Below are 27,669 nucleotides of genomic sequence, written 5' to 3'. Positions count from 1 at the left end.
AGAGAGAGGGGAGGAGTGATACGTCTCTGTGTGATGTGCCTTGTCTGAGAAAGAGGGTGGAGTTATACAGCTCTGTGTGATGTGCCCTGTCAGAGAAAGAGGGTGGAGTGATACAGCTCTGTGTGATGTGCCCTGTCAGAGAGAGAGGTGAGGAATGATACAGCTCTGTGTGATGTGCCCTGTCAGAGAAAAGGGGAGGGGTGCTCTGTGTGATGTGCCCTGTCAGAGAGAGAGGGGAGGCGTTATACAGCTCTGTGTGATGTGCCCTGTCAGAGAAAGAGGGGAGAAGTGATACAGCTCTGTGTGATGTGCCCTGTCAGAGAAAGAGGGTGGAGTGATAGATCTCTGTGTGATGTGCCCTGTCAGAGAAAGAGGGGAGGAGTGATACAGCTGTGCGATGTGCCCTGTCAGAGAGAGAGGGGAGGAGTGATACAGCTCTGTGTGATGTGCCCTGTCAGAGAAAGAGAGGAGGAGTGATACAGCTCTGTGTGATGTGCCCTGTCAGAGAGAGAGGGGAGGAGTGATACAGCTCTGTGTGATGTGCCCTGTCAGAGAGAGAGGGGAGGAGTGATACATCTCTGTGTGATGTGCCCTGTCAGAGAAAGAGGGGAGGAGTGATACAGCTCTGTGTGATGTGCCCTGTCAGAGAAAGAGGGGAGGAGTGATACAGCTCTGTGTGATGTGCCCTGTCAGAGAGAGAGGGGAGGAGTGATACAGCTCTGTATGATGTGCCCTGTCAGAGAGAGAGGGGAGGAGTGATACAGTTCTGTGTGATGTGCCCTGTCAGAGAAAGAGGGGAGAAGTGATACAGCTCTGTGTGATGTGCCCTGTCAGAGAGAGAGGGGAGGAGTGATACATCTCTGTGTGATTTGCCCTGTCAGAGTAAGAGGGGAGGAGTGATACAGCTCTGTGTGATTTACCCTGTCAGAGAAAGAGAGGAGGAGTGATACATCTCTGTGTGATGTGCCCTGTCAGAGAAAGATGGGAGGAGTGATACAGCTCTGTGTGATGTGCCCTGTCAGAGAGAGAGGGGAGGAGTGATACATCTCTGTGTGATGTGCCTTGTCTGAGAAAGAGGGTGGAGTGATACAGCTCTGTGTGATGTGCCCTGTCAGAGAAAGAGGGTGGAGTGATACAGCTCTGTGTGATGTGCCCTGTCAGAGAGAGAGGTGAGGAGTGATACAGCTCTGTGTGATGTGCCCTGTCAGAGAAAAGGGGAGGGGTGCTCTGTGTGATGTGCCCTGTCAGAGAGAGAGGGGAGGAGTTATACAGCTCTGTGTGATGTGCCCTGTCAGAGAAAGAGGGGAGGAGTGATACAGCTCTGTGTGATGTGCCCTGTCAGAGAAAGAGGGTGGAGTGATAGATCTCTGTGTGATGTGCCCTGTCAGAGAGAGAGGGGAGGAGTGATACAGCTGTGTGATGTGCCCTGTCAGAGAGAGAGGGGAGGAGTGATACAGCTCTGTGTGATGTGCCCTGTCAGAGAAAGAGAGGAGGAGTGATACAGCTCTGTGTGATGTGCCCTGTCAGAGAGAGAGGGGAGGAGTGATACAGCTCTGTGTGATGTGCCCTGTCAGAGAGAGAGGGGAGGAGTGATACATCTCTGTGTGATGTGCCCTGTCAGAGAAAGAGGGGAGGAGTGATACAGCTCTGTGTGATGTGCCCTGTCAGAGAAAGAGGGGAGGAGTGATACAGCTCTGTGTGATGTGCCCTGTCAGAGAGAGAGGGGAGGAGTGATACAGCTCTGTATGATGTGCCCTGTCAGAGAGAGAGGGGAGGAGTGATACAGTTCTGTGTGATGTGCCCTGTCAGAGAAAGAGGGGAGGAGTGATACAGCTCTGTGTGATGTGCCCTGTCAGAGAGAGAGGGAGGAGTGATACAGCTCTGTGTGATTTGCCCTGTCAGAGAAAGAGGGGAGGAGTGATACAACTCTGTGTGATGTGCCCTGTCAGAGAGAGAGGGGAGGAGTGATACATCTCTGTGTGATTTGCCCTGTCAGAGTAAGAGGGGAGGAGTCATACAGCTCTGTGTGATTTACCCTGTCAGAGAAAGAGAGGAGGAGTGATACATCTCTGTGTGATGTGCCCTGTCAGAGAAAGATGGGAGGAGTGATACAGCTCTGTGTGATGTGCCCTGTCAGAGAGAGAGGGATGGAGTAATACAGCTCTGTGTGATGTGCCCTGTCAGAGAGAGAGGGGAGGAGTGATACAGCTCTGTGTGATGTGCCCTGTCAGAGAAAGAGGGGAGAAGTGATACAGCTCTGTGTGATGTGCCCTGTCAGAGAGAGAGGGGAGGAGTGATACAGCTCTGTGTGATGTGCCCTGTCAGAGAAAGAGGGGAGGAGTGATACAGCTCTGTGTGATGTGCCCTGTCAGAGAAAGAGGGGAGGAGTGATACAGCTCTGTGTGATGTGCCCTGTCAGAGAAAGAGGGGAGGAGTGATACAGCTCTGTGTGATGTGCCCTGTCAGAGAAAGAGGGGAGGAGTGATACAGCTCTGTGTGATGTGCCCTGTCAGAGAGAGAGGGGAGGAGTGATACAGCTCTGTGTGATGTGCCCTGTCAGAGAGAGAGGGGAGGAGTGATACAGCTCTGTGTGATGTGCCCTGTCAGAGAGAGAGGGGAGGAGTGATACAGCTCTGTGTGATGTGCCCTGTCAGAGAAAGAGGGTGGAGTGATACAGCTCTGTGTGATGTGCCCTGTCAAAGAAAGAGGGTGGAGTGATACAGCTCTGTGTGATGTGCCCTGTCAGAGAAAGAGGGGAGGAGTGATACAGCTCTGTGTGATGTGCCCTGTCAGAGAAAGAGGGTGGAGTGATACAGCTCTGTGTGATGTGCCCTGTCAGAGAGAGAGGGGAGGAGTGATACAGCTCTGTGTGATGTGCCCTGTCAGAGAGAGAGGGGAGGAGTGATACAGCTCTGTGTGATGTGCCCTCTCAGAGAGAGAGAGAGGGAGGAGTGATACAGCTCTGTGTGATGTGTCCTGTCAGAGAGAGAGGGGAGGAGTGATACAGCTCTGTGTGATGTGCCCTGTCAGAGAAAGAGGGTGGAGTGATACAGCTCTGTGTGATGTGCCCTGTCAAAGAAAGAGGGTGGAGTGATACAGCTCTGTGTGATGTGCCCTGTCAGAGAAAGAGGGGAGGAGTGATACAGCTCTGTGTGATGTGCCCTGTCAGAGAAAGAGGGTGGAGTGATACAGCTCTGTGTGATGTGCCCTGTCAGAGAGAGAGGGGAGGAGTGATACAGCTCTGTGTGATGTGCCCTGTCAGAGAGAGAGGGGAGGAGTGATACAGCTCTGTGTGATGTGCCCTCTCAGAGAGAGAGAGAGGGAGGAGTGATACAGCTCTGTGTGATGTGTCCTGTCAGAGAGAGAGCGGAGGAGTGATACAGCTCTGTGTGATGTGCCCTGTCAGAGAAAGAGGGGAGGAGTGATACAGCTCTGTGTGATGTGCCCTCTCAGAGAGAGAGAGAGGGAGGAGTGATTCAGCTCTGTGTGATGTGCCCTGTCAGAGAGAGAGGGAGGAGTGATACATCTCTGTGTGATGTGCCTGTCAGAGAGAGAGGGAGGAGTGATACATCTCTGTGTGATGTGCCTGTCAGAGAGAGAGGGAGGAGTGATATAGGTGAAACCTTCATTTAAAATCCGGTTAGTTAGTTGTTTATCTGCAACTCTAAAGTAAAAATATGAAGCAGAGCTGATAACTTGTCAGTATTATTGTAGAGTGTATTACAAAAATAATATGTATTTATCTTTATTATATTAAATATTGTAATACTTGCAAGTATCTTAGTTTGTGGAACCGTGTGTGAGTGTATAAGTGAATTGATGACATTGTTGCTATAGTAACTTCTGTGAAGCAGCACCTGTCCTTCCAGTCTGATTTATTAATATAATATGTGATGTTTTTATTTCTTCTGGTCCTATTTTTAGAGCCTCTGTTTGCAAGTGATCTGCTCCTCGGCTAATGGGATGACTGGAGCCTACGACTTGACCTCACGCTGCAGGATTACCATCCCAGGGCTGGCATCACAGTATTTTGCGTTTTGTTACCCAGATTTAGCCAAAACCATCTTAGGCAAGCAGCGCTAGCACTGGCATCATTTGCAAACGTCCGTCCTGAGGTCATCACTAAAAGGGATACCCCCCTGGGCACAGGGGCGTATTAAGAGAGGAGGGGGCCTGTGTGCACTCTCCTTTGTAGCTGGTGGCACATGTGGGCAGACTCTATCACTGTGTCAGAGTCTAGTCCTCATGTGCAGGTCCCACTTACTGCCCTGCTCCGTCTCCCTTAGCACAGAGAGGGGTATGGTCTAATGTGAAATGCCATGCTCGCAAGCCACTCCCCCCGTTTTCATCATGCTGATGGGCATGCCCACAATCCCTCTCTCCAGTGAATAAGGTATTTTCTTACCAGTGACTTACGGTGAGGTCAATGGCAGGGGAGGCACACATGGAAATGGGTCTGAGTGCTGGGAGCCTGTCTCACCCAGTGGCGTCCCCCACTGAGGTGACATATGGTGTGGGTAGGAGATGGGACGGATGTTGTGTGCGCAGCTAAGCCCCATTTCAGTCACTCCGGGGGTCCAGGAGATGCGGGCTGTTTCATAGTGCCAGCTCCCTCACTGTGTCAAGAGCCGAATGCTGTATGTAATGCTACAGTGCAGCACCCGCGCTCCTGTCACTAAGGAGGAGTCGGCACTTTGGTATCAACCCTCAGTGGATGACACCCAGGTGCAGCCTGCACCCCCCTTGAGATGCCACTGGTCTCACCCCCTACTCACTGTAACTCTTGAGTGTCAATTGATTCTCCTTCCTGCATCAATGTGTTTTCACTTGATGCTGCAGCTACCGATTTCTGAACACTGCAGGACACTTCCTGGTCACATGACACTCTCCTTGATCTGATCACTAAACATTGCAGTGCACTTCCTGGTCACATGACACATCTAAGGTGTCCAACAGTGCTCAAGGCACGCCCCCACTCAGAGGCATGCCTCTATTAGCTCTCTTTCTGTGCAGCTTACTGCCCGTGGTGTGGTCCCACCCCCAGCTTTGTAATCAGTATCTGGCTATACAGAAGCGAGGCTGAGCTGTTGCTGCCTCATCGCTCGTCTCCCTGCAGTCCCAGAGAGCTCCACAAAGCTGGTGAGTGTTAACTATAAAAATTATTACAATAAACAAAGAAGATTTTTATAAGTTATATATTCTTTGTATTATTCTAATCATTTTTATATCAAATCTCAGGAGTATGACAGGGGAGGCTCTACTTCCCCTGACTGCACGTCCCTGTTTCAAATGACAGTCGTCCATATGGTCTTAAACACCGGAAAACGGACAAAAACTATTTGTTCAAGTTGGTTAAATTCGTGTGTTTTAACTTTTAACCAATTTGTCTGAACAAACATTTTTGACTGTATTCCAGTGTTTGTGAGCAAATGGACGATTGTCATTTGCTCCCATACATTACCAGGTTTTTCATTCCAACCAGCCAGATTGGACAGATATCTGACAGATAATTGTAGATTGTATGCCCAGCATTAATCTAGTGTCTCTCTGTTACAATTCAGCCTACAGTGTGTGATTACTGTACTACCAGCATTTACTGTTGTATTTCTGGCCCCTGTTCTGCTCTTTATTGGGCGATAATTTTCTGTTATCACTATTACTATATATAGCATATATCCCGTGCTCTGCAATGTTCTGTACTGTAATAATTGTTATATAGCATGTATCCCGTGCTCTGCAATGTCCTGTGCTGTGATAATGGTTATACAGCATGTATCCCGTGCTCTGCAATGTCCTGTGCTGTGATAATGGTTATACAGCATGTATCCCGTGCTCTGCAATGTCCTGCGCTGTGATAATGGTTATACAGCATGTATCCCGTGCTCTGCAATGTCCTGCACTGTGATAATAGTTATACAGCATGTGATAATGGTTATACAGCATGTATCCCGTGCTCTGCAATGTCTTGCACTGTGATAATGGTTATACAGCATGTATCCCGTGCTCTGCAATGTCCTTCACTGTGATAATGGTTATATAGCATGTATCCCGTGCTCTGCAATGTCCTTCGCTGTGATAATGGTTATACAGCATGTATCCCGTGCTCTGCAATGTCCTGCGCTGTGATAATGGTTATATAGCATGTATCCCGTGCTCTGCAATGTCCTGCACTGTGATAATGGTTATACAGCATGTATCCAGTGCTCTGCAATGTCCTGCACTGTGATAATGGTTATACAGCATGTATCCCGTGCTCTGCAATGTCCTGCACTGTGATAATGGTTATACAGCATGTATCCCGTGCTCTGCAATGTTCTGTACTGTAATAATTGTTATATAGCATGTATCCCGTGCTCTGCAATGTCCTGTGCTGTGATAATGGTTATATAGCATGTATCCCGTGCTCTGCAATGTCCTGCACTGTGATAATGGTTATACAGCATGTATCCCGTGCTCTGCAATGTCCTGTACTGTGATAATGGTTATATAGCATGTATCCCGTGCTCTGCAATGTCCTGCACTGTGATAATGGTTATATAGCATGTATCCCGTGCTCTGCAATGTCCTGTACTGTGAACATTATTTTGTATTGTTTGCACTGTTTCTGCTTATGTACAGGACTTTGTAAGGTGCTATGAAAACCTTGTGGTAACAGTGTTGGCAGTGTAGCTTAAACATGACCATAGAGCATCATCAGCGTTGCCCTGGTGATATGATGCTGATAACATAATGACTGTGGACAGCTTGTACATTGAATACTTCACATGGTGCCATATACTGTAAATAAAGAATGATGATAATAATATAGTAAAGCTGCTCAAAACTCTTCTGGCTCGATTCAATTGAACGATAATTAAATAGCGCCGGGAGGGAGCTCTGGTAGCTATTAAATTCTGTGCGCTGTTAGGTTGGGGAATGCCAGTTCTCCCGCCCCTTGTGCCTTACACAGAGTGTTTAGTTGTGAGAACGGGCATTCACCGACTAATCTTCCCAGCACGATGTGGTTTCCGCCGTGCTAAGGTCAGAAAACAGCATCGCGCCTGTACTTTTGTCGGATTTCTGCTCGCACCCCTGGAGAAGAAATCCTTAACAGCGAGCATTATTGAGTAGCTTCGGGAGCTCCCTCCCAGCTCTATTTAATTCGCGTTGAATTGAATCGAGCCCTGCGACGCTAGCCAGCTTGGACACTTTAAGGTACATTTTAACTTCTTCAAGACTAAATGTTACATTGTTTGTATTTCTTACTGTTTTCCATGTGAAGGTGAAACACTGAATGAAATATTGGGCCTGATGCGGATTAGAACACACTTGGGCCCTCATTCAGAGGCGGTCGCAAGAAGCGATAGCTCTCTCTGAATGAGGGCGGCCGCTTCTTTTTTTTAGTGCGGCCTCCTGGTCGCTAGCTAAGCTGTGGGTTAACACCCACAGCTCAGCGACCGACCAGGGTGATGGTCGCTATGGTCAAGACCATCGTGACCATCGGGGCTTGTGACGAGACCCTAAGGTTGGGTCTCGGCATCCGCAAGCCCCAGGGAGCTTCCTGCTCTGATCGAGCAGGAAGCTCCCCACTGACATCACTGCTGATGTCAGTGCGTCCGCCCACAAAATGGCAGGCATTCCGTTAGGAACGCCTCAGTCTGTGTAGCCACCCCCGCCCTGCCTACAAAACGGGGCGAGCTGTCGATCAACATCGACAGCCGCCCCTTTTGTAGTGAGCTCCGGAGCGAGAGAGATTCTCTCTCGCTCCGGGGCTTGCACACGCGCAGTGCGGCCGCTGCGTGTGTGCAGGACCAAGACATCGACCCGGTTGCGAGCGCACAGCGCTTGCGACCGGGTCTGAATGAAGTCCTTGGACTGTAAACGCTCTTGTGTACATGGAAATAAATATATACTTACGCCTGTATGCGCAGTTGCGCTGGACCCCATTGGTACATTTGGTTTGATGCTTGTTATCAGGGAACACTGGCACCAGCTCTATACTATGTGCAACAGATACCTCTGAAAAGGCGCATTTACTCTTCCAGCCAACTTTGCATGGCCGATGCGCCCTCTCAGAAGTTGGCATGTGTGAGGATGATGCCCTGTTACAGCCCAGGTCTTCCCGTTCAGTCACTTGGGAGGATGCAGCTGCACATGACTACGTATCGCCAGTTCTTGCATACGCTCAGTTGGGTGCACAGTGCAAAAACACATAAGAGAGACTCCACAAAGATTTGTACGTTCAACTCTACCCCCCACTATGAAATGCAGCGATTCAATCTGTGACATGTTTCAGCTGTCTTGGACGTGATTTGATCCATACATTTTATACTTTATTTAAAGGGCTTCAAATCACCAGCTACAAATGCAGTATATATAATACACAGCAGGCTGGTCACTACCAAAACATACTTTCAAGTGTAAAAAGCAAATCTTATTTATTTATTTTTTCATGTGTTTAAATTATACCATTGTCTTAAAGACACATACAGTATCCGGTGCGTACCAGAGTCCCAGGCAGACTGGGCAATGTTTATATATACAGATAGGAGCTAGAAATGGAAATTAAACTTAAACACCTCTCATTATGGTCCAGATGTTATATCAGCCATGTTTTTTGGCTATAGAGAACCAGTAACAGTTTGGTTGGATAAAGTGATTGTTGTCATTTTTTCATTTGAATTTATTTTAGTACAGCTGCTCCTCTTGTTGGCATCGTAACATTACTAAAGCTTCTGACTATAAACCAAGTGTAGATCCACAATATAACAAGATAGAGGGATACACGGATACTGTCAGCCACAGTCATGTTCGTCTTCATGTTCCGATTTGTTGTGGTAGAAGATGAGACAGGCGGCAGTAACCAGTATACACCCGGACAGCACCAGTCTTATTATATTCTGTACGGTGTAATCTGAGGAGAGGGATATGGGGAAATGTTACATGTGGTAGAAGATGAGACAGGCAGCAGTAACTAATATACACCCGGACAGCACCAGTCTTATTATATTCTGTACGGTGTAATCTGAGGAGAGGGATATGGGGAAATGTTACATGTGGTAGAAGATGAGACAGGCGGCAGTAATTAATATACACCCGGACAGCACCAGTCTTATTATATTCTGTATGGTGTAATCTGAGGAGAGGGATATGGGGAAATGTTACATGTGGTAGAAGATGAGACAGGCGGCAGTAACTAATATACACCCGGACAGCACCAGTCTTATTATATTGTGTACGGTGAAATCTGAGGAGAGGGATATGGGGAAATGTTACATGTGGTAGAAGATGAGACAGGCTGCAGTAACTAATATACACCCGGACAGCACCAGTCTTATTATATTCTGTATGGTGTAATCTGAGGAGAGGGATATGGGGAAATGTTACATGTGGTAGAAGGTGAGACAGGCGGCAGTAACTAATATACACCCGGACAGCACCAGTCTTATTATAATCTGTACGGTGTAATCTGAGGAGAGGGATATGGGGAAATGTTACATGTGGTAGAAGATGAGACAGGCAGCAGTAACTAATATACACCCGGACAGCACCAGTCTTATTATATTCTGTATGGTGTAATCTGAGGAGAGGGATATGGGGAAATGTTACATGAGGTAGAAGGTGAGGCAGGCAGCAGTAACTAATATATACCCGGACAGCACCAGTCTTATTATATTCTGTAGGGTGTAATCTGAGGAGAGGGATATGGGAAAATGTTACATGTGGTAGAAGGTGAGACAGGCGGCAGTAACTAATATACACCCGGACAGCACCAGTCTTATTATATTCTGTATGGTGTAATCTGAGGAGAGATATATGGGGAAATGTTACATGTGGAAGAAGATGAGACAGGCAGCAGTAACTAATATACACCTGGACAGCACCAGTCTTATTATATTCTGTACGGTGTAATCTGAGGAGAGGGATATGGGGAAATGTTACATGTGGTAGAAGATGAGACAGGCGGCATTAACTAATATACACCCGGACAGCACCAGTCTTATTATATTCTGTACGGTGTAATCTGAGGAGAGGGATATGGGGAAATGTTACATGTGGTAGAAGATGAGACAGGCGGCAGTAACTAATATACACCCGGACAGCACCAGTCTTATTATATTCTGTACGGTGTAATCTGAGGAGAGGGATATAGGGAAATGTTACATGTGGTAGAAGATGAGACAGGCGGCAGTAACTAATATACACCCGGACAGCACCAGTCTTATTATATTGTGTAGGGTGTAATCTGAGGAGAGGGATATGGGGAAATGTTACATGTGGTAGAAGGTGAGACAGGCAGCAGTAACTAATATACACCTGGACAGCACCAGTCTTATTATATTCTGTACGGTGTAATCTGAGGAGAGGGATATGGGGAAATGTTACATGTGGTAGAAGATGAGACAGGCGGCATTAACTAATATACACCCGGACAGCACCAGTCTTATTATATTCTGTACGGTGTAATCTGAGGAGAGGGATATGGGGAAATGTTACATGTGGTAGAAGATGAGACAGGCGGCAGTAACTAATATACACCCGGACAGCACCAGTCTTATTATATTCTGTACGGTGTAATCTGAGGAGAGGGATATAGGGAAATGTTACATGTGGTAGAAGATGAGACAGGCGGCAGTAACTAATATACACCCGGACAGCACCAGTCTTATTATATTGTGTAGGGTGTAATCTGAGGAGAGGGATATGGGGAAATGTTACATGTGGTAGAAGGTGAGACAGGCGGCAGTAACTAATATACACCCGGACAGCACCAGTCTTATTATATTCTGTACGGTGTAATCTGAGGAGAGGGATATAGGGAAATGTTACATGTGGTAGAAGATGAGACAGGCGGCAGTAACTAATATACACCCGGACAGCACCAGTCTTATTATATTGTGTAGGGTGTAATCTGAGGAGAGGGATATGGGGAAATGTTACATGTGGTAGAAGGTGAGGCAGGCAGCAGTAACTAATATATACCCGGACAGCACCAGTCTTATTATATTCTGTAGGGTGTAATCTGAGGAGAGGGATATGGGGAAATGTTACATGTGGTAGAAGGTGAGACAGGCAGCAGTAACTAATATACACCCGGACAGCACCAGTGTTATTATATTCTGTATGGTGTAATCTGAGGAGAGGGATATGGGGAAATGTTACATGTGGTAGAAGATGAGACAGGCGGCAGTAACTAATATACACCCGGACAGCACCAGTCTTATTATATTGTGTACGGTGTAATCTGAGGAGAGGGATATGGGGAAATGTTACATGTGGTAGAAGATGAGACAGGCAGCAGTAACTAATATACACCCGGACAGCACCAGTCTTATTATATTCTGTACGGTGTAATCTGAGGAGAGGGATATGGGGAAATGTTACATGTGGTAGAAGGTGAGACAGGCGGCAGTAACTAATATACACCCGGACAGCACCAGTCTTATTATAATCTGTACGGTGTAATCTGAGGAGAGGGATATGGGGAAATGTTACATGTGGTAGAAGGTGAGACAGGCGGCAGTAACTAATATACACCCGGACAGCACCAGTCTTATTATATTCTGTACGGTGTAATCTAATTTTAGAAATTACATTTCAGATCATTTGATTTAGACTCTGACAAATCTTAGGATACACATAGTACTTTATCATACAGTATGTATGCTGCTGTGGCTCATACAGAACAAGGACATTAAATACTCACTTTGTTTTCTATGTATCTGAAAATATAAATTGTCACTTCTCTTCCTCACACTGCCGCTGGGAGTTCTCACCTCACAGGTATAATACCCAGAATGCACCGGCTGCGCTGATGGTACGCTGTGTGTAGCGGATACACTGAATTCCTGCACCTTCTGCTCATCTCTGTAGAAAGCAAATTCCAGTTCTGTGGTGCCTCTGGGAGGCGTGAGGGTCACATTACATGTCAGGGTCGCGTTATCACCTTCATTTATTGTATTCGGAGACATTTTTATTCCTGGATGAGAGAACAGCTCTAGAAGAGGAAGTTTTTTTAATTAAATAAAGATTTTTTAGCCTCAAAATGATAAGTTATAAATTATAAACAAACTTTCCCTGTAACATATACATTGTGCTACAACAGTAAATTGGTGGAGGATGGAATGATATAAGGCACGTCTTACTACTAGGGTACTGCCGCCTTCACCAGTAAATCATAATATAACCGTCTGAGCTCCCAACTTCCGTGCGTCACATCACACTTTCAAGTTTGTCATCTCACCTGCTCATTGCAGGTCCTGCCGATTATCCTAGTTGCAACTCATCAGTTGTTATATATTTTTTTTTTTTGGTTTTCACAGCTGCTTCAGTGTTTTTACACCTTTTTATCAGATGTTACTATGGTATAATGAAGTAACATTACAAGCATTTCATAAGTGTCAAAGGATTTTATTGACAATTACATTAAATTTATGCAAAGAGTCAATATTTGCAGTGTTGACCCTTCTTTTTCAAGACCTCTGCAATCCGACCTGGCATGCTCTCAGTCACCTTCCCTGGGCCACATACTGACTGACTGGCCGCCCATTCTTACCTAACCAATGCTTGGAGTTTGTCAGAATTTGTGGGTTTTTGTTTGTCCACCCACCTCTTGAGGATTGACCACAAGTTCTCAATGGGATTAAGGTCTGGGGAGTTTCCTGGCCATGGACTCAAAATGTAGATATTTTGTTCCCCGGGCCACTTAGTTATCACTTTTGCCTTATGGCAAGGTGCTCCATCATGCTGGAAAAGGCATTGGGTCTCATTCAGACCAGCTCGCAAGCGGGTCGATGTTTAGCTCCGGGGCTCACTACAAAAGGGGCGGCTGTCGATGTTGATCGACAGCTCGCCCCGTTTTGTAGGCGTGGCGGGGGGTGGTTTCACAAACGGAGGCGTTCCCAAGCGAACGCTTGCCGTTTGTGGGCGGCCCCGCTGACATCACCAGTGATGTCAGTGGGAGAGCTTCCGGCTCTATTAGAGCCGAAAGCTCTCTGGGGCTTGCGGCAGACGAGACCCTACGACAAGGGTGTCGTCGCAAGCCCCAATGGTCGTGATGGTCTTGACCATCGCGACCATCATCCTGGTCGCTCGTTAAGGCTGTGGGTGGTAACCCACAGCCTAGCGAGCGGCCAGGAGGCCGGATCATTTTTAAGATGCGGCCGCCCTCATTCAGAGCGAGCGCTCGCATTTTACGAGTGGCTCTGAATGAGGTCCATTGTTCCTCACCAAACTGTTCTTCGATGGTTGGGAGAAGTTGCTCTTGGAGGATGTTTTGGTACCAACCCCACACATGAATGGTCTCAGGATTCTTTACTGTTGTCTGCGCTGTATGTTCCTGCTCTTGTTTATTGTCCTGTTTTGGGGAGTTTGACGTTTTCATATTATGTGCAGCAGTTGTAAGATTTAGATTAATTTCTATAAATGATATTTTATTTTTACTTGTATAGTGCCGGGATGCTAGTGCTTTTTTCACACATTCTGTCTTCTAAATTCACTCTGCTTCATAAATAAGTTTGTCTACAATTGGTTGCAATATTGGAAACTAGTTGGATTATAACTTGTTTGCTGCCCTTTGGGGTCATTTAAAATTCCAAAATCTTCAGCACAATTTCAGCATGACATACTATTGGCATATGACTACAAGTTGGTAGGTGCATAGTGGATGTGAGCAAGGAACTTAGGGCCTAATTCAGACCCGCTCGCGAGCGCTGAGCGCTTGCAAGCGGGTCAATGTTGGCCAAGTGCGCATGCGCGCGACGAGGCGGCTCCGTCGTGCGCATGCGCGAGACCCGAATAACGACGGCCAAGCCGTCGTTATGGGTCTCGCACCAAAGGGGGCGTGCTGTCGATGGTGAGTGAAATTCAGAGGGACGGCCCTGATTCAGAGCGATCGCTCTGTCAGAGCGTCCGGCTCTGAATCAGGGCCACAGACCACACATTGATTCCAAACCAGTGTAGGCTTTATTGAAGATAACAGGATACATGTGATAGAAAGTTAACATCAGTAAATATGATAAGGTAGTAATTTCTCTTGAGCTAAGTACAGTACAGCCATACAGCACTGTGATGCTCCAATAACACAGTGACAGGCTTGGGCACATGCAGACCCTTTTATAGAGCCAAGTAAACAAGGTTTACACCTGCAGTCTAATTGGTTGACTTTTTAAGTCTTGTTACTCAGATATGTGACAAGTCATGCACTGTAGACATGTGATGTTATTGTGGATGATGAGTCATACTCCGTTAATCACACACAGTGTAGTGTTTAACCATTTAAATATGTCAGCACAAATACGAAATACATCAGCCATAAATGTGAAATACAAAATAGAAGTAACTGAATAGAGCAAAACAGACCAATGACTAAAACCACCTAACAACCAATCCTAACAATAAGGACACTGTTCAAATGCCGTTGAGCACAACAGATAATATCTAAAGTAAGAGCTCAAACATACACATTTCTGCATAGGACACAAAACTGGTTACCAGTAGCCACTTACCTCCTATCTGCATATATAATGCATCACTCTTCCTCACACTGCTGGGAGTTCTCACCTCACAGGTATATTTCCAAGAATGCACCAGCTGCGCTGACGGAACACTGTATGTAGCGGATACACTGAATTCCTGCACATTCCGCCCATCTCTGTAGAAAGCAAATTCCGGTTCTTTGCCATCTCTGAGAGGAGCCAGGGTCACGTTACATGTCAGGGTCACGTTATCACCTTCATTTATTGTATTCTGATTTATTTTTATTACTGGATGAGAGAACCGCACTAGAAGAGGAAATATTTAATTAGGTATATTTTTTCTAAGATATACAAGTCGTATATTATAAAAAAACTTCCCCTATAATAAATACATTGTGCTACAACAGCAAGTTGGTGGGGCATGAAATGATATAAGACACGTCTTACTACTAGGGTAAAGTCTATCATTTGCTTTATTATATTGCAGATCATTATAATATAAGGAAAATGTACATTCAAACTGCAAATTTGTTTCCAGATTAAAAATGTCCTAATGTTTGGAAATAACAATTAGCCAGAACATGTATGGAATCATTTTCTATTACTAGATTTTTAGCTCCGTTAGAGAATAACACATTGTGTAAATCTATAATTTTCCTTAGATGCATTCAGAATGTAATTCTTAGGGGTCGATTCAATTCAGCGTGAATTGAATAGCACGGGGAGGGAGGTCCCGGAGCTATTCAATTCAGAGCGCTGTTTAGTCGGACTAAAGATTTCTTCTTGCACCCTCCTACAAAGCCCTGGTTTTAAATTCTAAACAAACTTTTCCTGTAACATTATACATTGTGTCACAACGGGTGTAGTTCAAGATCAACAGTATCAAGGTAGACAATGTTTAGATAGACACCAAATGGTAAACGTTAATAGGAAACGAAAATGAAAAATGTGCAAGAGCTGTAGACTGCAACGCATCTAATGGAATCTGCTCCTATATGTAACACCAGAGGTTCAAAATGTGGATTTTGAATATTTCATTGGAAAATAATTTAGAAACTACATCCAGGATAAGTGATAGCCAAAGACTGGAGGAATATGAGTTTAAACTGGGTACAGTGACCCTACATGCAATGAGGATATTATTCTATGGGAGTAGCTTATACAGGGAGATGGGGAGGACTCTGATGGCACATAAGGGGCATGTGGAGGAGTCTGATGACAAGTAAGGGGCATGTTTAGTCTGATGGTACATAAGAGGCAAGTGGAGAAGTCTGATGTCACTTAAGAGGCATGTGGAGGAATGATGGCACATAATGGGTATGTGGAGGGGACTGATGGCACATAAGGGACATGTGGAGAAGTTTGATGGTATATAAGGTACATCTACAGTTGTCTGAAGCATATAATGGGCATATGGTGGACTCTGATGGCAAATAAGGGGCATATAAAGGTGTCTGAACCATTTAAGGGGCATGTGGGGTAGTTTGATGGTTTAAGGGGCATGTGGAGGAGCTGAAGACATATAAGGGGCATGTGGAGGTGCCTGATGGCATATGAGGGACATATCGAGGTGCCTGATGGCATATAAGGGGCATGTGGAGGTGCCTGATAGTATATAAGGGACATATAGAGGTGCCTGATGGCATATAAGAAATATGTGTAGGTGCCTGATGGCATATAAGGGGCATATAGAGGTGTCTGGGGGCATGTGGAGGTGCCTGATGGCATATAAGAGCATACTGAGGTGTCTGATGGCATATAAGGGGCATGTAGAGGTGCCTGATGGCCTATAAGGGGCATACTGTATAGAGGTGATTGATGGCATATAAGGGGCATATAAAGGTGTCTGAACCATTTAAGGGGCATGTGGGGTAGTCTGATGATTTAAGGGGCATGTGGAGGAGCTGAAGACATATAGGGGGCATGTGGAGGTGCCTGATGGCATATGAGGGGCATATAGAGGTGCCTGATGGCATATAAGGGGCATGTGACCATGCCTGATGGCATATCAGGGGCATATAGAGGTATCTGATGGCATATAAGATGGCATTCATTGTGCGAATTATTTAGGGCAGGGGGGCTGAACACAGAGGATGACACATCTGTGCACACCAAAGCAGAGCTGTAACTACACATTTTGGTGCCGTGTGTACATAAAAATAGCAATGGTGCCTCCATCCACAACTGAAGCAGGGACAGCGTGCGCCGAAAAAACAGGTGTGTTCTTGCTGGGAAGGGACGTGACCACACAATAGTACCCCCAATTCAAATGATACCACACAGTCGTGCCCCTTAGTCACATTACACTGCACAGTAGTGCCCCCTAGTCGCATTACACTGCACAGCAGAGTACTTTATTCACGTTACTCCGCACAGAGGGGCTGATTCAGACCCGCTCGCAAGCGGGTCGATGTTTACCTCCTGCGCATGCGCCGCCTCCGGCATGCGTGAGACCCGGCCAGCGACGGGCGCTCCGTCGCTACGGGTCTCGCACCAAAACGGGGCGGCTGTCGATTGTGATTGACAAACGGAGGCGTTCCCGAGGGAACGCCTTCCATTTGTCGGCGGTCCTACTGACATCACTAGTGATGTCAGTAGGTGGACTTCCTGCTCTATTAGCGATGGACGAGACCCTACCACAAGGGTCTCGTCGCAAGCCCGATGGTCAGGACCATCACCTGGCCGTTCGCAAAAGCTGTGGGTGGTCACCCACGGCTTAGCGAACGGCCAGGAGTCCGGCACAAAAAAAAAAAATGCCGCCCTGATTCAGAGCGAGCGCTCTGAAAAAGCGTCCGGCTCTGAATCAGGGCCAGAGCCCATTCATGTTATGCCACACAGTGCCCCTTATACATTATATCACACAGTAGTGGTACCCCTTACACATTATGCCACACAGTAATGTCCCTTAAAACACATTATGCCACACAGTAATGCCCCTTACACATTATGCCCCCCCCCGTGTCCCACCAGCAGCTTCTTTCCTCTACTCCCCCTGTGTCCATCCAGCAGTCTCTGTCTTCTCCCTGTGTGCAGCAGGTGAATTTGGTCCCGGGCCACTAGCGCACGACCATGCAGCCATAGCCATGGAGAGACAGCACCGCTGTGTTTTCGAATCTGGCACTGGTAGCAAGTCAGAGCTCGCACACCGGCAACCGCTAATGATTGGCCGCCGGTCCGCGAGCTACGATTGGCATGCGACCGGTGCCAGATTAAAAATGACGGCAGCTGCATACCGGTAATCAGCTGGCGACCGGGCACCAAATACACATTGCTGCTCCCTGGGCCCCTCTCGGTGGCACTGGCCTGACCAGCCCTTCTGGCCATTGGCCCTTCTGGCATTTGCCAGAACTGCCATATGGGCAGTCCAGCCCATCTCCTCCGATTCTAATTCTTCTTCAAAGTCTTCTGTTCTCCTGTCATCCCTCAGGAACACCACGTGCCCTTCTTTGTGACTAGCCACTAAACTTCGCAGCTCACAGCTGGAGGAGGGGAGCCGGGCAGATGGCAGGGCGCTCATTGTGCATATCACTCTGATATCACATCTGGGCATTAAAGCCTTGGCTTAGGCAGCAGCTTCTCATGCTTACCATCTAACTGATGCATATGCTCCTGTTTCCGGTCAGATCACATGCGGGTGCCTGACCCTTGGTGCAAAATGTGAACTGATGATCAGTAAAAGCATCTGATTGGCTGAATACGTTGTTATCCCGCCCATTTATGCTAATATTGCTGCTGCGATCTGTCTGAATGACTGTACTACAGCGATATTTGCAATCCGTTAACTACAATAAGGCATACTAAAGAGGACAGCAGCAGATGTGTATATTGGTCTGAACTTTAAATGGAAACTTTAATTTTGCATTTGCGTCTTGTCCTACTGTAGTTTCCTTTTACATTTCCTTAAATCGGTTCTGACGAGAAGAAAAATGTTCAAATGCTGATGAGTATAATAGATAAAAATATAAACTCAGAGCTGCGACCTAGAGATTTGGGCACATGATACAGAAAAGTAACTTAGAAGTGACGTCCCAGGCTAACGGACTTAGAAACTGAGAAATCTAAGGATACAAATGATACTATGAGCATATGTGTAATCAGTGGCAAACGCAGGATTTCTAGAAGGGGGGTTTCCAAATGCTTGATTTTATAGCAAGTGTGGCAGTCCATGAAGAGGGCAGAATTAGTACTCAACCAGTTTTAAATATGAGTCATACAAAGTGTATTGTGTATCATAATTCCAGCATATACAGGACCAGCGATCACAATAAGCCATTATATGTAGCAGTAGGGCCATCCTTCCTGAGCTGGATGTATTTATTTTAGATGTGGCCACCATTCCAGGGCATGGGAGCAAGTCTGGGAGTCTGGAGGAGCAGCAGAAGAACCTACCACTGCCCTGGACATATATGTACATATTGGTCTCTATAGCAGTGCATCCCTAATAGTGCATGTTCTCCAGATCTCCTAGTTGGCGCACAAGTTATTTATTACTGACTGATACATGTTAAAAGATCCATAGGTGTTGCTAATTATTTCATTTGTGATACTGAGAAGAACACGCAGCACTAGCAACAATCTATTATATTACTATTTCTACTGTGGTCATGTGTGTGCTGGGGAGGGGGGTTTCCAGGCAGACGGAAACCCCCCCTGCGTTTGCCTATGGTAATGCTATGGCTCGTACAGAACAGGGACATTAGATACTCACCCTGTATGCTATGTATCTGTATATATAACCTGTCACTCTCCTTCCTCACACGGCCGCTGGGCGTTCTCACCACACAGGTGTATTTCCCAGAATGCACCGGCTGCGCTGACAGAACGCTGTATGTTTCAGATACACTGAATTCCTGCACGTTCCGCCCATCTCTGTAGAAAGCAAATTCCAGTCCTGTGATGTCTCAGGGAGGGACGAGAGCTGTGTCACATGTCAGGGTCATGGCGTCACCTTCATTTATTGTGTTTGGAACCATTTTTATTTTGGGATGTGAGAACAGCTCTAGAAGAGGGAATGTTCAAATTAATAATTGCTTGTCTGAGATGAAAGAGACAGAATGTATGTTACACAGCAGCGTTGTCTGTAACATGTGTATTATGTTTCATTTGCTAATAGGTGGGAGCTGTAACAGTTCATCGTTTAAGGCCCTCATTCAGAGCCGCACGCTCTGAATGAGGGCCGGCCTCCATAACTATGGAGCGTCCTCCTGGACGCTCGTATAGCTGTGGGTCACCACCCACAGCCTATACGAGCGTGCAGTTTGAAGGCCGCGATGGTCTTGACCATCGCGACCATCGAAACTGCGAGCCAGAGCCTGCGGTTGAGTTTCTCAACCGCAAGGCCCGGAGTGATTTTGGCTCTATCAGAGCCAAAATCACTCCCACTGACATCACTAGTGATGTCAGTGGGCCGGCTTCTGACGGGAGGCGTTCCCTTAGGAACGCCCCCGTCAGGGAGGCACGCCCACCAAAGGGGGCGTGCTGTCAATCAACATCGACAGCACGCCCCCTTTGATCAGACACAACGAGCGAAGGAAAGTCCTTCGCTCGTCGCGTCTGGCGCATGCGCACGATGGAGCTCCCGCCGTCGTGCGCATGCTCAGTGCAGAACATCGACCCACTTGCGAGCGGACAGCCGCTCGCGAGTGGGTCTGAATCAGGCCCTAAGTTACAACTTATGGGATGTAGTGAGAATGTCATCATACGTCATTCAAGTTAGGCTGCAATTAGGGTTAAGGATAATGTTAGTCTGCTATCAGTGTTAGCGTGAAGCCAAGTTTCCACTTGCCGATTTTAATGAGCGATTGAACGATAACTATATCATTATCGTTCAATCGCTCATTAATCGCGCATAAATCTGGCACTAAAATTACGGAAACAAAGAGCGATGCGCGCTCCCGTTGGCCGTTTCCGACATCAATCATCGCCCGGACATCCTGGTCAATCTGCCGGTAACAACAGATTAAGGATGACGGAGAGTGCCTGCACTGAATGAAATATCGTTCAGTGTAGGCACTACAGGGAGAAGAGGACTGTACGATTATGATGTCGTAATTGTACTGCCTTTCCGAGTCGGGTAGTGGACGCACAGCTTTAGGGTGTTAGGCTGTGTCAGGGACCTCAGATAGTATCACTGCCGGGGGTGCACACTGACTATAGCCCCTCATTTGAATACCAAGACAAATACAATGCTTCCTTTTACTGCCACAACCTGTGATACTTAATGCTTAATGGGCTTATTCTCAATAAGATGTCATTAATATTTATTATCAGCTTGTAACTATTCTTTGTATTTTATAGTGATGAGATTATTGTTTAATACTGTTTTTTAGGGATGCGGTCAATATCCTGACCGCGGGGATTCCTGCGGGCAGAATCCTGGCACCGGGAACCCGACCGCAGGAATCCCAAAGGTAAGTAGCGGAGTTAGGGGGAGGGTTAGCATTAGAGGTTAGGGTTTGGCATTATGGGGAGGGTTAGGGTTAGACACTAAGGGGGGAGGGTTAGATTTAGGGTGCGGGGAGGGGAGGGGGAGGTTAGGTTTAGGCACCGAGGACGGAGGGTTAGGGTAGGGAGAGGGGGAAGGTTAGGGTAGGGAGATGGGGAGGGTTAGGATACCAACCGACAGGTGTTGTGAATGTGAGCACCGTTGGCTGTGACGGGTGAGCACCCCTGGCTGTGACGGGTGAGCCCCCCTGGCTGTGACGGGTGAGCCCCCCTAGCTGTGACGGGTGAGCCCCCCTAGCTGTGACGGGTGAGCACCCCTGGCTGTGACGTTATCCACCTGGCAATTGATGATCCAGCGCTTATTACAACGAACACGGCAAATTTGGTGATTCTCCCCCTGCTGGTCTCTGATAACAAATGCTGCTCTTTGGCAAGCCCCGCTCTCAGCCTACAGACATAAGAGGCGCAGTGATCCGGTACAACGCTGATACAAGGGAAGTATTCTAACAGCTTACAAAGTACTGTAACTAGGTGTCACAACTACTGATTTATTGCAGGGGTGGGGAACCTTTTTTTTCTGACGAGGGCCATTTTGATATATATAACATTATTTGCGCGCCTGGTGCAGGCCACGCCCCCTCTACGTGATGTGAAACGGGGGCGGGGGCACAATTGCCGGTGATTACAGCAATGCCTGGAGCATCCTGAGGATGCTCCGGGAGCTGTAAGGGCAGCGGTGTGACCATCTGAAGCGCCCTAAGGACGCCCCAGGCGGCACTGCTGCATAGATTCTGGCTGCGATGTGCTATTGTAGGCACCCTGCTAGCCAGATGAGGCAGCAGAAAAAAGCTCAGAGGGCCAGACCAAATGATTCCGGGGGCCTTATACGGCCCCTGGGCCTGAGGTTCCCCATCCCTGATTTATTAGATGCTGGAAAAAATGAACACAAACATTTAAAACAGTGTGTATACATTTGGTTTTATTTATGCGGATATGTAAATTGTTGTTTTAGATATATCTGTGTGATCCTTGTTACTATTTTTATGTGATTTCATTTATTACCTTTTTATATATATTTATAACAGAGTTTCAATTGATATATTGTCTGCCATCTCACAATCTTTGTCCTATGTGGTGATTGGCGCAGTGCTTTATATCATGTTTTATACTAATTTGGGGATAAAGCCGGGTGACAGGGATGTGGCCAAACTGTGGCCCTCATTCAGAGGCGGTCGCAAGAAGCGACCACTCGTTCTGAATGAGGGCGGCCGCTTTGAATTTTAAGTGCCGCCTCCTGGTTGCTAGCTAAGCTGTGGGGCACCACCCACAGCTTCTCGACCGATCAGGGTGATGGTCGCGATGGTCAAGACCATCGCGACCATCGGGGCTTGCGACGAGGCCCTAAGGTAGGGTCTTGGCAACCGCAAGCCCCAGGGAGCTTCCTGCTCTGATCGAGCAGGAAGCTCCCCACTGACATCACTGTTGATGTCAGTGCAGCCGCCCACAAAACGGCAGGCGTTCCTTCGTTTGTGAAACCACCCCGCCGCCCCGCCTACAAAACGGGGCGAGCTGTCGATCACCATAGAGAGCTCCGGAGCGAGAGATTTTCTCTCGCTCCAGGGCTTGCGCACGCGCAGTGTGGCCGCTGCGCATGCGCAGGGCCATAACATCGACCCGGCTGCGAGCGCTCAGCGCTTGCGGACGGGTCTGAATGAGACCCTGTGTCCTGATTTTCCCTGTGTAATGTTGGGTTGTGCCCAGTCATATGATTACAGAATCCCACACTCACCTTCTATCTGTATATATAACCCGTCACTCTCCTTCCTCACACGGCTGCTGGGCACTGTCACCTCACAGGTATAATACCCAGAATGCACCGGCTGCGCTGACAGAACGCTGTATGTATCAGATACACTGAATTCCTGCACGTTCCGCCCATCTCTGTAGAAAGCAAATTGCAGCTCTGTGGTGGCTCTGGGAGGGACGAGAGCTGTGTCACATGTCAGGGTCATGGCGTCACCCTCATATATTGTGTTTGGAACCATTTTTATTTTGGGATGCGAGAACAGCTCTAGAAGAGGGAATTGTTCAAATTAATAATTGCTTGTCTGAGATGAAAGAGACAGAATGTATGTTACACAGCAGCGTTGTCTGTAACATGTGTATTATGTTTCATTTGCTAATAGGTGGGAGCTGAAACAGTTACATGTTTAAGTTACAACTTATGGTATGTAGTTAGAATGTGATCATACGTCATTCGGGTTAGCTTGCAATTAGGGATAAGGTTATGAAAAATTAAGACGTTAGGTTATCTTTTGGCGCTAACCTAACTTCTTAATTTATCATTGCTTCATTTGGTCCTTTTGGTCATAGGACCCAGTTATTTTAGGGAGTTTTTTCATTTTTATCCCTAGGTGCGGCTATTTTAGCCCCATTTTACAGAATTTTTACTTAAGGTTAATGTTAGTCTGCTATTAGAGTTAGTGTTAGGGTGCAATTAGAGTTAATGTTAGTCTGCTATTAGCGTTAGTGTTAGGGTGCAATTAGTGTTAATGTTAGTCTGCTATTAGTGTTAGTGTTAGGGTGCAATTAGGGTTCATGTTAGTCTGCTATTAGAGTTAGTGTTAGGGTGCAATTAGAGTTAATGTTAGTCTGGTATTAGAGTTAGTGTTAGGGTGCAATTAGAGTTCATGTTAGTCTGCTATTAGTGTTAGGGTGCAATTATGGTTCATGTTAGTCTGCTATTAGTGTTAGGGTGCAATTAGGGTTAATGTTAGTCTGCTGTTAGTGTTAGGGTGCAATTAGTGTTAATGTTAGTCTGCTATTAGTGTTAGTGTTAGGGTGCAATTAGGGTTCATGTTAGTCTGCTATTAGAGTTAGTGTTAGGGTGCAATTAGAGTTAATGTTAGTCTGGTATTAGAGTTAGTGTTAGGGTGCAATTAGAGTTCATGTTAATCTGCTATTAGTGTTAGGGTGCAATTATGGTTCATGTTAGTCTGCTATTAGTGTTAGGGTGCAATTAGGGTTAATGTTAGTCTGGTATTAGAGTTAGTGTTAGGGTGCAATTAGAGTTGTTAGTCTGCTAAAAGCGTTAGTGTTAGGGTGCAATTAGGGTTCATGTTAGTCTGCTATTAGTGTTATGGTGCAATTAGGGTTAATGTTAGTCTGTTATTAGAGTTAGTGTAAGGGTGCAATTAGGGTAAATGTTAGTCTGCTATTAGCGTTAGGGTGCAATTAGGGTTCATGTTAGTCTGCTATTAGTGTTAGGGTGCAATTAGGGTTCATGTTAGTCTGCTATTAGCGTTAGTGTTAGGGTGCAATTAGGGTTCATGTTAGTCTGCTATTAGCGTTAGTGTTAGGGTGCAATTAGGGTTAATGTTAGTCTGCTATTAGAGTTAGTGTTAGGGTGCAATTAGGGTTATTATTAGTCTGCTATTAGAGCCAGAGCCAGAGTTAAGGTGCGGTTAGGGTGCAATTAGGTTTAATGGTAGTCTGCTATTAGCGTTAGTGTTAGGGTTAATATTAGTCTAATAGAGTTAGTGTTAGGGTGCGGTTAGGGTGCAGTTATTAGGCTCAGATAGTATCCCTGCCGGGGGTGCACACTGACTATTGCCAGAGCAAAGCTTCCTTTTACTTCCACAACCAGTGATACTTAAAGGTGCCACAAGTCTTAGTCACCCCCTGCTTCTAGCAATTATTAACAGTTTAGACTAGTGGTCTCGTAGTCTCTACAAAGACTGGGTTTTGGAACATATTGACCCATTTCTGCCGGTGTTTCTGCTTCCTTTCCAGATGCTTCTGCAATTTCCTCTTGGGTAGATCCTGTGCCTTTTGCTCTGCACCCAGTTTACTGTCATGGTCCCTCCTGCAGCGTATTTTTCTGTGGAGGATCCCATGATTCCAAGCCCATCATCCGATAAGCAAGCTGCACAACATAGGGGCTTTATTTTACCATCTTTCTCTAGCTCTTCCAGCAGTTCTGATGCTTCCCATACACAACTACACAAGCCTATGCGTTTTCAGTCATGGCAGCTGCATGCGGCAGGGAAGTCTAAGCAGTCTGTGCCAGTGGCTAGGCTCACTGCACCTTGATGGTTTATTACAATAACACAGCTTTCTTTCGTGGTATGAGGGCTAGTGTCCATGATGACATTAGGAAGGGGCGTAATGTGTATGTACAGAGGAGGCTTAGAAGGGTCTAGCAGCGGCCAAGGGTTCAGGTGGCACGGGTGAGGAAACATTCCATTCCTACATTAATTGTTGGGGATGTTTGTGTTCATGGCGTGCTATTAGAGACCCGCCCGGCCGAGCACATGAAAAGCAATAAAGTACCTTTATCTTGTTTATGGGTTGTATGTGGTGTCTGTAGGTCAGACCTGGCGTCTTTAAGATTATCTGTTTTGGAGAAACTTTGATCGGGTTCATATAATTTAATTTCGGTATGAAGGATGTTGAGGTTTGGTTAGAGTTGAACCAACCACAGAAACCTCCTTTTGAGCCTTTTCTTGGGAAACCTGGGCTGTCGGTTAAGTTGGCGGTGTCTCAGCGCAACAGGGGCAAATGCTATGCATTCAATGATGCGCGGTGTTTCCATAGCAGCATGTGTCACGTGTGTACCATCTGTGGGGAGAAGTCACCCAGCTAGAGACTGTAGAAAGGGTGGTCTTGATGGTTTGGTTACCATAGTGCCCCGGGGAGTGTGCTTCTTATAGTGCTACCGCATTTGTTTGGTTTGTTGATTAATCAGTTAGACCTCTATTTACTCATGGTGTTCCACTTATAATTGCATAGACGTTGTGAGAGTGATGGTGGGATCTGAATTAAGAAGCAACACATGTACAGACCCCGGCAGGACAGCTTTGTGTTTCAACACTGGGTGTGGTTCCTAAAAAGGTCAGTTTTGGCCTAACCAGCCTGTTTGGTAAATGATGCCATTGACTTTGAGCTACGGGCATTGCTATGTGAAATACCAATCAGGCCCTGGAAAATGTGAGGAGTTTTGGGCAGGGGGCACAGTAGACCAAGGTAGACATTGAATCTGTCTTCCGTCTCCTACTCTAGATCCTGATTCTTTCCATTTCGTGGGTTTTCGCTTTGAGAGCAGTTTTTACATTGATTGGTGCCTCCCTATGAGCTGTGCAGTCTCACATGCCTAGTTTGAGTGTTTAAGTATGTATTTGCATTGGTGCATTAAGGCAGGTAAAGGTCATACTGGCATTGCTCATTATTGGATGGCATGCTCCTGGTCGGTACGAAGGCTAGTTGGCAGTGTGCCAATGTTCTTTTTTCTGTTAGGGGATTTTTTTATAGTCTGTCAGGGGCATATCTATAATGAGCGCTGGATGTGCGAGGCACACGGACCCCTGGGTCCAGGTGGACCCACACCACACACCCATATTTTACATTGGCGGTATCAGCATTGTACAAATCGACTGGAAAATAGTCACCGCGGCCATTTTCCCGGTGTTTTGTGCATGAGCAGTAGGGAAATCACCGGGGAAATGGCTGCCGCACCATTTCCCCGGTGACCTGCGCAGTAGACCCTGGGCACATACTAGTGCCCAGAGTCTACTGCTGTGCTCAGTGCGCTGCCGGCTACTGGGGAGAGAGGTGGCCCGACAGCCACTCCCCTGGACTGGTAATCCCTGTTCCCGTGGCACACCATAAAATGGAGAGATCTATCTGGGAATAGGGGTAGATATAGGGGCTGGCTGCTGTGGAACAGCTGGCATCAAGAAACCCCACAAGGATTGTAGAGGATCTATGCAATTAGTCAGTGTTTCTGGAATCTTTCATTGGCACCCTCATTTGGCAGCCCTCAGTGATTGACAGGGTTGGCCTGGGGAGAGGGTTGCACTTACGGATAGCCATAGGCCTGTATACGTTGACATGCTGCATGCCCTGAAGGAGGTGGTAGATCACAAGGCTAAGTACAAATTCCAGATGGAACTTTTCCTGCAGGCTTTTTTCGATGCCATCTCTCAGCGCCTTTTGAATCAGCGACCTTGTGTCTGCTAGCAACTTCTCCACATTGGGTTTGCTGTTCCATTGTGTAGTGGTCCAAGAAGGGCAAGTCCTTTGCAAGCATATTTAGGTCTAAGGAGGTTATGGGTTTGGTCTTACTAGGCGCACGTGGGTGTAATCTTTACATGTGTGGATCAAGATATGAAAGAAATTAATGTAAAAAAAAATCAATATTTGAAATTCGAATAAGTATTTATTACTACAGGTTGAGTCTCCCATATCCAAAATGCTTGGGACCAGGGGTATTTTGGATAACGGAATATTCCGTATTTTGGAATAATTGCATACCATAATGAAATATCTTGGGAATGGGACCCTAATATACACACAGAATGCATTTATGTGTTATATACACCTTATACACACAGCCTGCAGCTCATTTTATACAATATTTTCAATAATTTTGTGGCTCAAGCAAAGTTTGTGTACAGAAATGAAATTCATTTATGTTTCATATAGTTTATATTATAGACAAAGTTTGTGTACATTGAACCATCAAAAATCAAAGGTTTCATTATCTCAGTCATGCCAAAATTATTCCGTATTTCGGAATATTCCGTATTTCGGAATATTTGGATATGGGAGACTCAACCTGTAGTTAGAAAATGTCTGCAGGTCGTAAATAAGTTGATAATAAAACAACAGGATATGGGTGTATATGTGAAATAAAATAGGAATTGAAAATAAAAAAAATTAGCTAAATAAAATACAGTGAGTAAAATTGAGCACAGTGTTCTCCCCAGGC

At 46.4% G+C, this 27,669-nt stretch overlaps 1 protein-coding gene across 1 annotated transcript in view; it reads right to left on the bottom strand.

Moving 5' to 3' along the window:
• Positions 1 to 8,519: 8,519 nt before the first annotated feature.
• The window catches only part of LOC148532529 (Fc receptor-like protein 5), a 57,124-nt gene continuing 37,974 nt past the window's right edge, over positions 8,520 to 27,669 (bottom strand). Inside the window, exons 7-9 of the mRNA XM_088467512.1 lie at positions 14,487 to 14,762; positions 11,687 to 11,977; positions 8,520 to 8,893 (exon numbers count right to left, since the gene is read on the bottom strand). Coding sequence (XP_088323638.1) covers positions 8,775 to 8,893; positions 11,687 to 11,977; positions 14,487 to 14,762 — 686 coding nt within the window. The 3' untranslated portion in view covers positions 8,520 to 8,774. The remainder of the gene's footprint in view (positions 8,894 to 11,686; positions 11,978 to 14,486; positions 14,763 to 27,669) is intronic.

Source organism: Taudactylus pleione, unplaced genomic scaffold (assembly GCF_031769625.1).
Source record: "Taudactylus pleione unplaced genomic scaffold, aTauple2 ptg000073l, whole genome shotgun sequence".
NCBI classification, from domain to species: domain Eukaryota; kingdom Metazoa; phylum Chordata; class Amphibia; order Anura; family Myobatrachidae; genus Taudactylus; species Taudactylus pleione.
Note: the sequence above shows the minus strand (reverse complement) of the source record. Positions and strands in the feature narration are given on the sequence as shown.